The following is a 12,870-nucleotide window of genomic DNA, read 5'->3' as shown; positions in this document are numbered from 1 at the left end:
GGAAGGTCAGAGATCTCTGGAGATGGAGGAAGAGACCTCTGAGGGAGGCAGAGATCCCTGGGGATGGAGACGTGGGGGAGGGTCAGAGATCTCTGGGGAGGGAGGAAGAGATCTCTGAGGGGGGAAGAGATCTTTGGGAATGGAGACGTGGGGGAGGGTCAGAGATCTCTGGGGATGGAGGGAGAGATCTCTGAGGGAGGCAGAGATCTTGGGGAGGGCCAGAGATGTCCGGGGATGGAGACAGAGATCTCTGGGGATGGAGGGAGAGATCTCTGAGGGAGGCAGAGATCTCTGGGAATGGAGATGTGGGGGAGCGTGAGAGATCTCTGGGGATGGAGACGGGAGAGATCTCTGAGGGAGGCAGAGATCTTGGGGAGGGTCAGAGATCTCTGAGGGAGGAAGAGATCTCTGGGGATGGAGGCAGAGATCTCTGGGAATGGAGACTTTGGGGGAGGGGCAGAGATCTCTGGCGATGGAGACGGAGGTCTCTGGGATGGAGAGAGAGATCTCTGGGGATGGGGATGTGTGGGGCGGTCAGAGATCTTTGAGGGAGGCCGAGATCTCTGAGAATGGAGGAAGAGATCTCTGAGGGAGGCAGAGATCTCTGGGAATGGAGATGTGGGGGAGCGTGGGAGATCTCTGGGGATGGAGACAGGAGAGATCTCTGGGGGAGGCAGAGATCTCGGGGAGGGTCAGAGATCTCTGAGCGAGGAAGAGATCTCTGGGGGAGGCAGAGATCTCTGAGGGAGGCAGAGATCTCTGGGGGTGGGGATGTGTGGGGCGGTCAGAGATCTCTGGGGAGGGAGGGAGAGATCTCTGAGGGAGGGTCAGAGATCTCTGGGGATGGAGGCACAGATCTCTGAGGGAGACAGAGATCTCTGGGAATGGAGGAGCACGAGACATCTCTGGGGATGGAGACGGGAGAGATCTCTGAGGGAGGAAGAGATCTCTGGAGAGGGAGAAAGAGATCTCTGGGGATGGAGACAGAGATCTCTGAGGGAGGCAGAGATCTCTGAGGATGGAGACAGAGATCTCTGGGGATGGAGATGTGGGGGAGGGTGAGAGATCTCTGAGGGATGGAGACGGGAGAGATCTCAGGGGATGGAGACGTGGGGGTGGGTCAGAGATCTCTGGGGATGGAGACGGGAGAGATCTCTGAGGGGGACAGAGATCTCTGGGAATGGAGGGAGAGATCTCTGAGGGGGACAGGGATCTCTGAGGGAGGCAGAGATCTCTAGGGGTGGAGACCTTGGCGGGGCGTCAGAGATCTCTGGCGATGGAGGCGGGAGAGATCTCTGAGGGAGGCAGAGATCTCTGGGGGTGGAAGGAGAGATCTCTAGGGGTGGAGCTGTGGGGGAAGGGGAGAGATCTCTGGGGATGGAGGGAGAGATCTCTGGGGACGGAGACGAGAGAGATCTCTGAGGGGGGCGGAGGTCTCTGAGGGAGGGTCAGAGATCTCTGGGGATGGAGACGGGAGAGCTCTCTGAGGGAGGGAGGGAGAGATCTCTGGGGATGGAGATGTGGGGAGAGTGAGAGATCTCTGAGGGATGGAGACAGAGATCTCTGGGGACGGAGACGGGAGAGATCTCTGGGGATGGAGACGGGAGAGATCTCTGAGGAAGGGAGGGAGAGATCTCTGGGGATGGAGATGTGGGGGACGGTGAGAGATCTCTGAGGGATGGAGACAGAGATCTCTGGGGAGGGAGACGGCAGAGATCTCTGAGGATGGAGACAGAGATCTCTGGGGATGGAGATGTGGGGGACGGTGAGAGATCTCTGAGGGATGGAGACAGAGATCTCTGGGGATGGAGACGGGAGAGATCTCTGAGGGAGGGAGAGGTCTCTGGGTATGGAGACCTTGGGGGGGGCGTCAGAGATCTCTGGGGATGGACACGGGAGAGATCTCTGAGGGAGACAGAGATCTCTGGGGAGGGAGGGGGAGATCTCTGGGGACGGAGCTGTGGGGGAGGGGGAGAGCTCTCTGGGGATGGAGGCAGAGATCTCTGGGGACGGAGGGAGAGATCTCTGGGGATGGAGGCAGAGATCTCTGGGAATGGAGACCTTGGGGGAGGGGCAGAGATCTCGGGCGATGGAGACGGAGGTCTCTGGGATGGAGGGAGAGATCTCTGGGGAGGGAGAGATCTCTGAGGGGGACAGAGATCTCTGAGGGAGACAGAGATCTCTGAGGGATGGAGACTGAGATCTCTGGGGATGGAGACGTGGGGGAGGGGGAGAGATCTCTGGAGATGGAGACGGGAGAGATCTCTGAGGGGGGAAGCGATCTCTGGGGAGGGAAGAAGAGATCTCTGAGGGGGACAGAGGTCTCTGAGGGAGGCAGAGATCTTGGGGAACGTCAGAGATCTCTGGGGAGGGAGACGTGGGGGAGGGTCAGAGATCTCTGGGGATGGAGACAGACATCTCTGAGGGAGGCAGAGATCTCTGGGAATGGAGACCTTGGGGGGCGTCAGAGATCTCTGGGGATGGAGACGGGAGAGATCTCTGAGGGAGACAGAGATCTCTGGGGAGGGAGACCTTGGGGGAGGGGCAGAGGTCTCTGGGGATGGAGACAGAGATCTCTGAGGGAGGCAGAGATCTCTGGGGATGGGGTTGTGTGGGGCCGTCAGAGATCTCTGGGAATGGAGACGGGAGAGATCTCTGAGGGAGGGTCAGAGATCTCTGGGGATGGAGACAGAGATCTCTCAGGGACGGAGACAGAGATCTCTGGGGACGGAGGGAGAGATCTCTGGGGATGGAGACAGAGATCTCTGGGGACGGAGGGAGAGATCTCTGAGGGAGGCAGAGATCTCTGGGAATGGAGACCTTGGGGGAGCGGCAGAGATCTCTGGGGACGGAGACGGGAGAGATCTCTGAGGGAGGGAGAGATCTCTGGGGAGGGAGGGAGAGATCTCTGGGGATGGAGACGGGAGAGATCTCTGAGGGAGGCAGAGATCTCTGGGGATGCAGATGTGGGGGAGGGGGAGAGATCTCTGGGGATGGAGACGGGAGAGATCTCTGGGGATGGAGACCTTGGGGGAGGGTCAGAGATCTCTGGGGTTGGAGACGGGAGAGATCTCTGAGGGAGGAAGAGATCTCTGGGGTGGAGGGAGAGATCTCTGGGAATGGAGACCTTGGGGGGGCGTCAGAGATCTCTGGGGAGGGAGACGGGAGACATCTCTGAGGGAGACAGAGATCTCCGGGGAGGGAGACGTAGGGGAGGGGGAGAGATCTCTGGGGACGGAGACGGGAGAGATCTCTGAGGAACGCAGAGAGATCCGGTGGGCTCCCCCCCTTCCTCCCCTCCCGCGCGCTCCCGCGCCCCCCGCGCGCTCCCGGCGCCGCTACGCGCGCGCCCCCGACGGTCGGGTCCGCCCTGCGCACGCGCGCCTCCGGCCACCCCCCCCAACCCCCACCCCCGCGCGCGCACGCGCGCGCCTCCCGGCTTCCAAAACAAGGCGAGAACGCGCTTTGGGGCGGGAGGGCTGGGGGCCGGGGTGGACCTCCCCCCCCTCCTCCCGCTCCCCGTCCCGTCCCACCGTCTTGTCCTTCCCGGCCGGTGTCGCCTAGTCGTGGGGAGGGCGGTCCGTCGGGGGGTCGGCGGCCACCGTCGACCGGCGCCCGACCGTCGGCCCCCGAGCGCTAGGCCCCGCCCCGCCAACGGCCGGGCCAATGAGGGCGCCAGGGGCGGGCCCGCCGCAGCCAATCCCTGCCTCCGGGGGCGGGGCTTACCCGGCCAATGAGCGGCGGCCGACGCGGACGGTCCCCAGCGGGCTTCCGTAGGGGCCGCTCGGGGCGCAGGCGCTTCCGGCGGGGCTGAGGCGCTTCCGGCGCGGCGGAGGACACTTCCGGCTCGGAGGGAGGAGCTTCCGGCTCGGCGGAGGACACTTCTGGCTCGGAGGGGCACTTCCGGCTCGGCGGGGGCGCTTCCGGCTCGGCAGAGGGGCTTCCGGCTCGGCGGAGGACACTTCCGGCTCGACGGGGAGCTTCCGGCTCGGCGGAGGCGCTTCCAGCTCGGCGGAGGACACTTCCGGCTTTGGGGGCCGCTTCCGGCTCGGCGGAGGGCACTTCCGGCTCAGGGGGGCCACTTTCGGCTCGGCGGAGGACACTTCCGGCTCAGGGGGGCCGCTTCCGGCTCGGCGGAGGACACTTCCGGCTTTGGGGGGGGCGCTTCCGGCTCGGCGGAGGACACTTCCGGCTTTGGGGGGGCAATTCCGGCTCGGCGGAGGACACTTCCGGCTCAGGGGGGCCGCTTCCGGCTCGGCGGAGGTAACTTCCGGCTTTGGGGGGCGCTTCCGGCTCGGCGGAGGACACTTCCGGCCTTGGGGGGGGCGCTTCCGGCTCGGCGGAGGATACTTCCGGCTCGGAGGAGGACACTTCCGGCTCGGAGGAGGACACTTCCGGTGCGGCGGAGGCACTTCCGGCTCGGGGGGCGGCGCAGGCGCAGTGGGCGGGGCCGGGAAAGGGCGGCACACGTGGCCTCGTGAGCGGCCGACGAGGAGGACGAGGAGGAGGCCGAGGGCCCCGTGGTCCGTCATGTCCGCCCTGTCCCTGTTCGCCCTGAGCCCCGGGCAGCCCGTCCTCAGGGGCATCAGCCTCGTCACCTCCGACCCAGGTAAACCCCCGGCGCCAGGGCAGCAGCGGGGCCCAGCGGAAAGAGCCCGGGCTTGGGAGTCAGAGGTCCTGGGTTCGAATCCCGCCTCCGCCACTCGTCAGCTGGGTGACTTTGGGCCAGTCACTTCACTTCTCTGGGCCTCAGTTCCCTCATCTGGAAAATGGGGATGGAGACTGGGAGCCCCCCGGGGGACAACCTGACCACCTTGGAACCTCCCCAGCGCTTAGAACAGTGCTTGGCACAGAGTAAGCGCTTAGCATGTTGTTATTATTATTCTCTGGGCCTCAGTGACCTCATCTGGAAAATGGGGATGAAGACTATGAGCCCTCCGTGGGACAACCTGATCACCTTGTAACTTCCCCAGCGCTTAGATCAGTGCTTGCACATAGTAAGCGCTTAACAAGTGTCGTTATTATTATTATTACTGTTATTATTGTTATTCTCTGTCCCTCAGTTCCCTCATCTGGAAAATGGGGATGAAGACTGGGAGCCCCCCATGGGACAACCTGATCACCTTATAGCCTCTCCAGCGCTTAAAACAGTGCTTGCACGTAGTAAGCGCTTAACAAGTGTCATTATTATTATTGTTATTATTATTATTGTTCTGTATGCCTCAATGACCTCATCGGTAAAACGGGGATGAAGACTGTGAGCCCCCCCGTGGGGCAACCTGATCACCTTGTAACCTCCCCAGCGCTTAGAACAGTGCTTTGCACATAGCGCTTACCAAGTGTAGTTATTATTGTTATCCCATAGAAAGCGCTTAGCAAGTGTCATTATTATTATTCTTATCATTGTTATTATTATTATTATTCTCTGTGCCTCAATGACCTCATCTGGAAAATGGGGATGAAGACTGTGGGCCCCCCGTGGGACAACCTGATCACCTTGTAACCTCCCCCGCGTTTAAAACAGTGCTTGCACATAGTAAGCGCTTAACAAGTGTCATTATTATTATTATTATCGTTATTATTATTATTCTCTGTGCCTCAGTTCCCTTCTCTGTAAAATGGGGATGAAGACTGTGAGCCCCCCATGGGACAACCTGATCACCTTGTAACCTCCCCAGCGCTTAGAACAGTGCTTGCACATAGTAAGCGCGTAACAAGTGTCATTATTATTATTATTCTCTGTGCCTCAATGATCTCATCTGTAAAATGGGGATGAAGACTGTGAGCCCCTCTTGGGACAACCTGATCACCTTGTAACCTCCCCAGCGCTTAGAACAGTGCTTGGCACACAGTAAGCGCCTCATAAGTGCCATCATTATTATTATTATTCACTCATTCATTCAGTCGTATTTATTGAGTGCTTACCGTGTGCAGAGCACTGGACTAAGCGCTTGGGAAGTCCAAGTTGGCAACGTAGAGAGACAGTCCCGAACCAACAGTGGGCTCATTATGACTGGCCCTGTTCATTCACTCAGCCGTATTTATTGAGCGCTTCCTGTGTGCAGAGCACTGGACTAAGCGCTTGGGAAGGACAAGAGAGACGGTCCCTCCCCAGTACCAGCGGGCTCACAGTCTAGAAGGGGGAGACAGAGAACAAAACATATTAACAAAATAAAATAAATAAAATAAATATGTAAAAATAAAATAGAGTAGTATTCATTCAATTGTATTTATTGAGCGCTTACTGTGTGCAGAGCACTGTACTAATCAGTCAGTCAATCAATCGTATTTATTGAGCGCTTACTATGTGCAGAGCACTGCACTAAGCGCTTGGGAAGTCCAAATTGGCATCACATAGAGACAGTCCCTACCCAACAGTGGGCTCACAGTCTAAAAGGGGGAGACAGACAACAAACCCAAACATATTAACAAAATAAAATAAATAGAATAAATATGTAAAAATAAAATAGAGTAGTATTCATTCATTCAATCGTATTTATTGAGCGCTTACTGTGTGCAGAGCACCGTACTAAGCGCTTGGGAAGTACAAGTTGGCAACATCTAGAGACGGTCCCTACCCAACAGCGGGCTCACAGTCTAGGAGGGGGAGACAGACAGCAAAACAAAACATTAACAAAATAAAATAAATAGAATATGTACAAGTAAAATAAATAGAGTAATAAATATGCACAAACATATACATATATACATGTATATATACGTACATATATAATAGAGTAAAAAATATGTACAAACAAATATACACGTATATATGTGTATATATGCATGTATATATGTATATATATGTACATATATAATAGAGTGAAAAATATGTACAAACATATACACGTATATATGTGTATATATGCATATATATAATAGAGTAAAAAATATGTACAAGCATATACACACATATGTATGTGTGTGTGTGTATGCATATATATTTATATATATATATATATATATATATATATACACACACATACATACATATCTACCCCCAGGGTGCTGGGGGGAGGTGGAGGGTGCTCAGTCTGGGTTATCATTTATATATAATAATAGTATAATCATTATATATAAAATATATAATATTTTTACATTGTATATTATATTTATATATAAAAGTCTCCCATATTGTTTTTTGCATATTCATTTTATTTTGTTAGTGTGTTTGGTTTTGTTCACTGTCTCCCCCTATTAGACTGTGAGCCCACTGTTGGGTAGGGACTGTCTCTATATGTTGCCAATTTGTACTTCCCAAGCGCTTAGTACAGTGCTCTAGCACATAGTAAGCGCTCAATAAATACAATTGATGATGATGATGAATAAATATGATTGATTGATTGATTAAGATCATTTTTTTCCTGTGTGCGTCTGTCTGTGAGAGAGGGTGTGTGTGTGTGTGTGTGTGTGTGTGTGTGTGTGTGTGTGTGTGTCTGTGTCTGTGAGAGAGAGAGAGAGAGGGTGCTTGGGTGTGTACGTGTGTGAGAGGGTGTGTGTGTGTCTGTGAGAGAGAAAGAGAGGGTGATTGGGGGGGGTGTGTGTGTGTGTGTGAGAGAGAGTTGTGCAGGAGGGGCCTCCTCCAAGAGGCCTTCCCTGATTGCTTGTTATAAGCGGAGAATGTCTGTTATCATAATAATAGTACTCATTGAGCACTTACTATGTGCCAAGCACTGTTCTAAGCACTGGGGTAATAATAATGATGATGATGATGGCATTTGTTAAGCGCTCACTCTGTGCAAAGCACTGCTGTAAGCGCTGGGGAGGTTACGAGGTGATCAGGTTGTCCCACGGGGGGCTCCCAGTCTTCATCCCCATTTTCCAGATGAGGTCAGTGAGGCTCAGGGAAGTGAAGTGACTCGCCCAAAGTCACCCAGCTGACAATTGGCAGGGCCGGGATTTGAACCCATGACCTCTGGCCCCAAAGCCCATGCTCTTTCCACTCAGCCACGCTGCTTCTCTATTAAGCAGCTTACTATGCTTCTCTATTAAGCACTTACTATGTGCCAAGCACTGTTCTAAGCGCTGGGGAGGTTACAAGACGATCGGGTTGTCCCACGGGGGGCTCCCAGTCTTCATCCCCATTTTCCAGATGAGGTGACTGAGGCCCAGAGAAGTGAAGTGACTTGCCCAAAGTCACCCAGCTGACAATTGGCAGGGCCGGGATTTGAACCCATGACCTCTGGCTCCAAAGCCCATGCTCTTTCCACTGAGCCACACTGCTTCTCTATTAAGCAGCTTACTATGCTTCTCTATTAAGCGCTTACTTTGTGCAAAGCACTGTTCTAAGCACTGGGGAGGTTACAAGGCGATCAGGTTGTCCCATGGGGGGCTCCCAGTCTTCATCCCCATTTTCCAGATGTGGTCACTGAGGCTCAGAGAAGTGAAGTGACTCGCCCAAAGTCACCCAGCTGACAATTGGCAGAGCCGAGATTTGAACCCATGACCTCTGGCCCCAAAGCCCATGCTCTTTCCACTCAGCCACGCTGCTTCTCTATTAAGTGCTTACTATGTGCAAAGCACTGTTCTAATCAATCAATCGTATTTATTGAGCGCTTACTGTGTGCAGAGCATTGTACTAAGCGCTTATACTTGTACTAAGCACTGTTCTAAGCACTGGGGAGGTTACAAGGTGATCAGGTTGACCCACGGGGGGCTCCCAGTCTTCATCCCCATTTTCCAGATGAGGTGACTGAGGCCCAGAGAAGTGAAGTGACTTGCCCAAAGTCACCCAGCTGACAGTTGGCGGAGCCGGGATTCGAACCCATGACCTCTGACTCCCAAGCCCAGGCTCTTTCCACTGAGCCCCGCTGCTTCTCTACAGCAGGGGTAGATACAAGGTAATCAGGTTGGACACATGGGCCTCACATTCTTAATCAGTGTGATAATAATAATAATAATAATAATGATGTCATTTGCTAAGCACTTACTATGTGCAGAGCACTGTTCTAAGCACTGGGGGGGATACAAGGTGATCAATTTGTAATAATAATGATGGCATTTATTAAGTGCTTACTATGTGCAAAGTTGTCCCACGTGGGGCTCCCAGTCTTAATCCCCATTTTCCAGGTGAGGTAACTGAGGCTCAGAGAAGTGAAGTGACTTCCCCAAGGTCACACTTCCCCAAGGTCACACAGCAGACATGTGGAGGATCTGGATTCGAACCCATGACCTCTGACTCCAAAGCCCAGGCTCTTTCCACTGAGCCACGCTGATTCCCCCTTTTAGACTGTGAGCCCGCTGTTGGGTCGGGACCGTCTCTATATGTTGCCAACTTGTACTTCCCAAGCGCTTAGTCCAGTGCTCTGCACACAGTAAGCGCTCAATAAATACGATTGATTGATTGATTGATTATATGTGTAGTTGTGTTGAGGGCTGAGGGGGGAGCAGAGGGGGCGATTAGGGTCACATCTCTTCCAAGCGGCCTTCACCGGTGGCTTGTTGTGGGCAGGAAATGTGTTTGTTATCATAACAATAATAATTATGGTACTCATTAATAATAATAATAATAATGATGGCATTTATTAAGCGCTTACTATGTGCGAAGCACTGTTCTCAGCGCTGGGGGGGTTACAAGGTGATCAGGTTGTCCCCCGGGGGGGGGCTCACAGTCTTCATCCCCATTTTCCAGCCGAGGGAACTGAGGCCCAGAGAAGTGAAGCGACGTGCCCGGGCTTTGGAGTCAGAGGTCGTGGGTTCTAATCCCGGCTCCGCCTCCTGTCTGCTGTGTGACTTTGGGCAAGTCGCTTCACTTCTCTGGGCCTCAGTTCCCTCATCTGGAAAATGGGGATTAAAACTGTTAGCCCCATGTGGGACAACCTGATCGCCTTGTATTCCCCTCCGGTGCTTAGAACAGTGCCGGGCACATAGTAAGCGCTTAACAAATGCCATTATTGTTATTATTATTAGTATAGTGCTGTGCACATAGCAGCGTGGCTCAGTGGAAGGAGCCCGCGCTTGGGAGTCAGAGGTCATGGGTTCTAATCCCGGCTCCGCCACTTGTCAGCTGGGTGACTTTGGGCAAGTCACGTCTCTATGTGTTGCCAATTTGTACTTCCCAAGCGCTTAGTACAGTGCTCTGCACATAGTAAGCGCTCAATAAATACGATTGATTGATTTGGGCAAGTCACTTCACTTCTCTGGGCCTCAGTGACCTCGTCTGTAAAATGGGGATGAAGACTGGGAGCCCCACGGGGGACAGCCTCATCACCTTGTATCTCCCCCAGCGCTTAGAAAGGTGCTTGGCACGTAGTAAGCGCTTAACAAATATCATTATTATTATTATTATTATTACTATTAGAACAGTGCTTGGCCCAGCGTGGACGAGTGGAAAGAGCCCGGGCTTGGGAGTCCGAGGTCATGGGTTCTAATCCCGGCTCCGCTGCTTGTCAGCTGGGTGACCGTGGGCAAGTCACTTAACTTCTCTGAGCCTCAGTGACCTCATCTGGAAAATGGGGATTAAGATTATTAGCCTCACAGGGGACAACCTGATCACCTTGTATCCCCCCCACAGCGCTTAGAACAGTGCTTGGCACATACTAAGCGCTTAACAAATGCCATCATTATTATTATTAAATGCTGAACAAATGCCATTAGAATTATTAATTGGGGGAAAACAGTTTTTAATCCACATTTTACAGAATTTATGGTTTCTCCTGCTTCTCTCCCTCCCTCCCATTATTAAATACTAAGCAAATACCATTAGTATTAGTTGGGGGAGAACAGTTTCTAATCCACATTTTACAGAATTTGTGGTTTCTCCGGCTTCTCTCCCTCCCATTATTAAATGCCGAACAAATACCATCAATCAGTCAATCAATCAATCATATTTATTGAGCGCTTACTATGTGCAGAGCACTGTACTAAGCGCTTGGGAAGTAGAAATTGGCAACATATAGAGACAGTCCCTACCCAACAGCGGGCTCACAGTCTAAAAGGGGGAGAGAGAAAAAAAAAACCAAACATACTAACAAAATAAAATAAATAGAATAGATATGTACAAGTAAAATAAATAAATAAATAGAGTAATAAATATGTACAAACATATATACATCAGTATTATTAATTGGGGGAGAACAGTTTCTAATGCACATTTTAAAGAATTTATGGTTTCTCCTGCTTCTCTCCCATTATTAAATGCCGAACAAATACTATTAGTATTATTAATTGGGGGAGAACAGTTTTTAAACCACATTTTACAGAATTTATGGTTTCTCCGGCTTCTCTCCCTCCCATTATTAAATGCCAAACAAATGCCATTAGTATTATCAATTAGGGGAGAACAGTTTCTAATCCTCATTTTACAGAATTTACAGTTTCTCCTGCTTCTCTCCCTCCCATTATTAAATGCCGAACAAAGACCATTAGTATTATTAATTGGGGGAGAACGGTTTCTAATCCACATTTTACAGAATTTATGGTTTCTCCGGCTTCTCTCCCTCCCATTATTAAATGCCGAACAAATACCATTAGTATTATCAATTTGGGGAGAACAGCTTCTAATCCACATTTTACAGAATTTACGGTTTCTTCTGCTTCTCTCCCGTTATTAAATGCCGAACAAGTACTATTAGTATTATTAATTGGGGGAGAACAGTTTTGAAACCACATTTTACAGAATTTATGGTTTCTCCTGCTTCTCTCCCTCCCATTATTAAATGCCGAAAAAATACCATTAGTATTATCAATTTGGGGAGAACAGTTTCTAATCCACATTTTACAGAATTTACGGTTTCTTCTGCTTCTCTCCTGTTATTAAATGCCGAACAAATACTATTAGTATTATTAATTGGGGGAGAACAGTTTTGAAACCACATTTTACAGAATTTATGGTTTCTCCTGCTTCTCTCCCTCCCATTATTAAATGCCGAACAAATACCATTAGTATTATTCATTCATTCATTCATTCATTCAATGGTATTTATTGAGTGCTTACCGTATGCAGGGCACTGTACTAAGCGCTTGGGAAGTACATGTTGGCAACATATAGAGACGGTCTGTACCCAACAGTGGGCTCACAGTCTAGAAGGGGAGAACAGTTTCTAATCCACATTTTACAGAATTTATGGTTTCTTCTGCTGCTCTCCCTCCCATTATTAAATGCTGTATAAATACCATTAGTATTATTAATTGGGGGAGAACAGTTTTGAAACCACATTTTACAGAATTTATGGTTTCTCCTGCTTCTCTCCCTCCCATTATTAAATACCAAACAAATACCATTAGTATTATTAATTGGGGGAGAACAGTTTCTAATCCACATTTTACAGAATTTACGGTTTCTCCTGCTTCCCTCCCGTTATTAAATGCCGAACAAATACCATTAGTATTATTAATTGGGGGAGAACAGTTTTGAAACCACATTTTACAGAATTTATAGTTTCTCCTACTCTCTCCTGTTATTAAATGCCGAACAAATACCATCAGTAGTATTAATTGGGGGAGAACAGTTTCTAATCCACATTTTACAGAATTTATGGTTTCTCTCCCTCCCATTATTAAATGCCATACAAATACCATTAATATTAGTAATTGGGGGAGAACAGTTTCTAATCCACATTTTCCAGAATTTACGGTTTCTCCTGCTTCTCTCCCGTTATTAAATGCCAAACAAATCCCATTAGTAGTATTAATTGGGGGAGAACAGTTTCTAATCCACATTTTACAGAATTTACGGTTTCTCCTGCTTCTCTCCCGTTATTAAATGCTGAACAAATACCATTAATCAATCAATCGTATTGAGCGCTTACTGTGTGCAGAGCACTGTACTAAGCTCTTAGTAGTATTAGTAGTATTAATTGGGGGAGAACAGTTTCTAATCCACATTTTACAGAATTTACGGTTTCTCCTGCTTCTTTCCCGTTATTAAAT

The 12,870-nt window shown here is 50.5% G+C and overlaps 2 protein-coding genes across 2 annotated transcripts in view; one reads left to right on the top strand and one right to left on the bottom strand.

The window, feature by feature from the left end:
* The window catches only part of ATG9A (autophagy related 9A), a 111,969-nt gene extending 108,343 nt beyond the window's left edge, over positions 1 to 3,626 (bottom strand). The window contains exon 1 of the mRNA XM_038743568.1: positions 3,534 to 3,626. The gene's annotated coding sequence lies outside the window, so the exon portion shown is untranslated. The remainder of the gene's footprint in view (positions 1 to 3,533) is intronic.
* An 866-nt stretch (positions 3,627 to 4,492) lies between these two features.
* The window catches only part of ANKZF1 (ankyrin repeat and zinc finger peptidyl tRNA hydrolase 1), a 47,731-nt gene continuing 39,353 nt past the window's right edge, over positions 4,493 to 12,870 (top strand). The window contains 1 exon segment of the mRNA XM_038753779.1: positions 4,493 to 4,609. Within this exon segment, the coding sequence (XP_038609707.1) occupies positions 4,531 to 4,609 (79 nt within the window). The 5' untranslated portion in view covers positions 4,493 to 4,530.

The sequence above is a fragment of the Tachyglossus aculeatus genome, chromosome 1 (genome assembly GCF_015852505.1).
Source record: "Tachyglossus aculeatus isolate mTacAcu1 chromosome 1, mTacAcu1.pri, whole genome shotgun sequence".
Lineage (NCBI taxonomy): Eukaryota > Metazoa > Chordata > Mammalia > Monotremata > Tachyglossidae > Tachyglossus > Tachyglossus aculeatus.
This window is presented reverse-complemented; position numbering and strand designations above follow the sequence as displayed.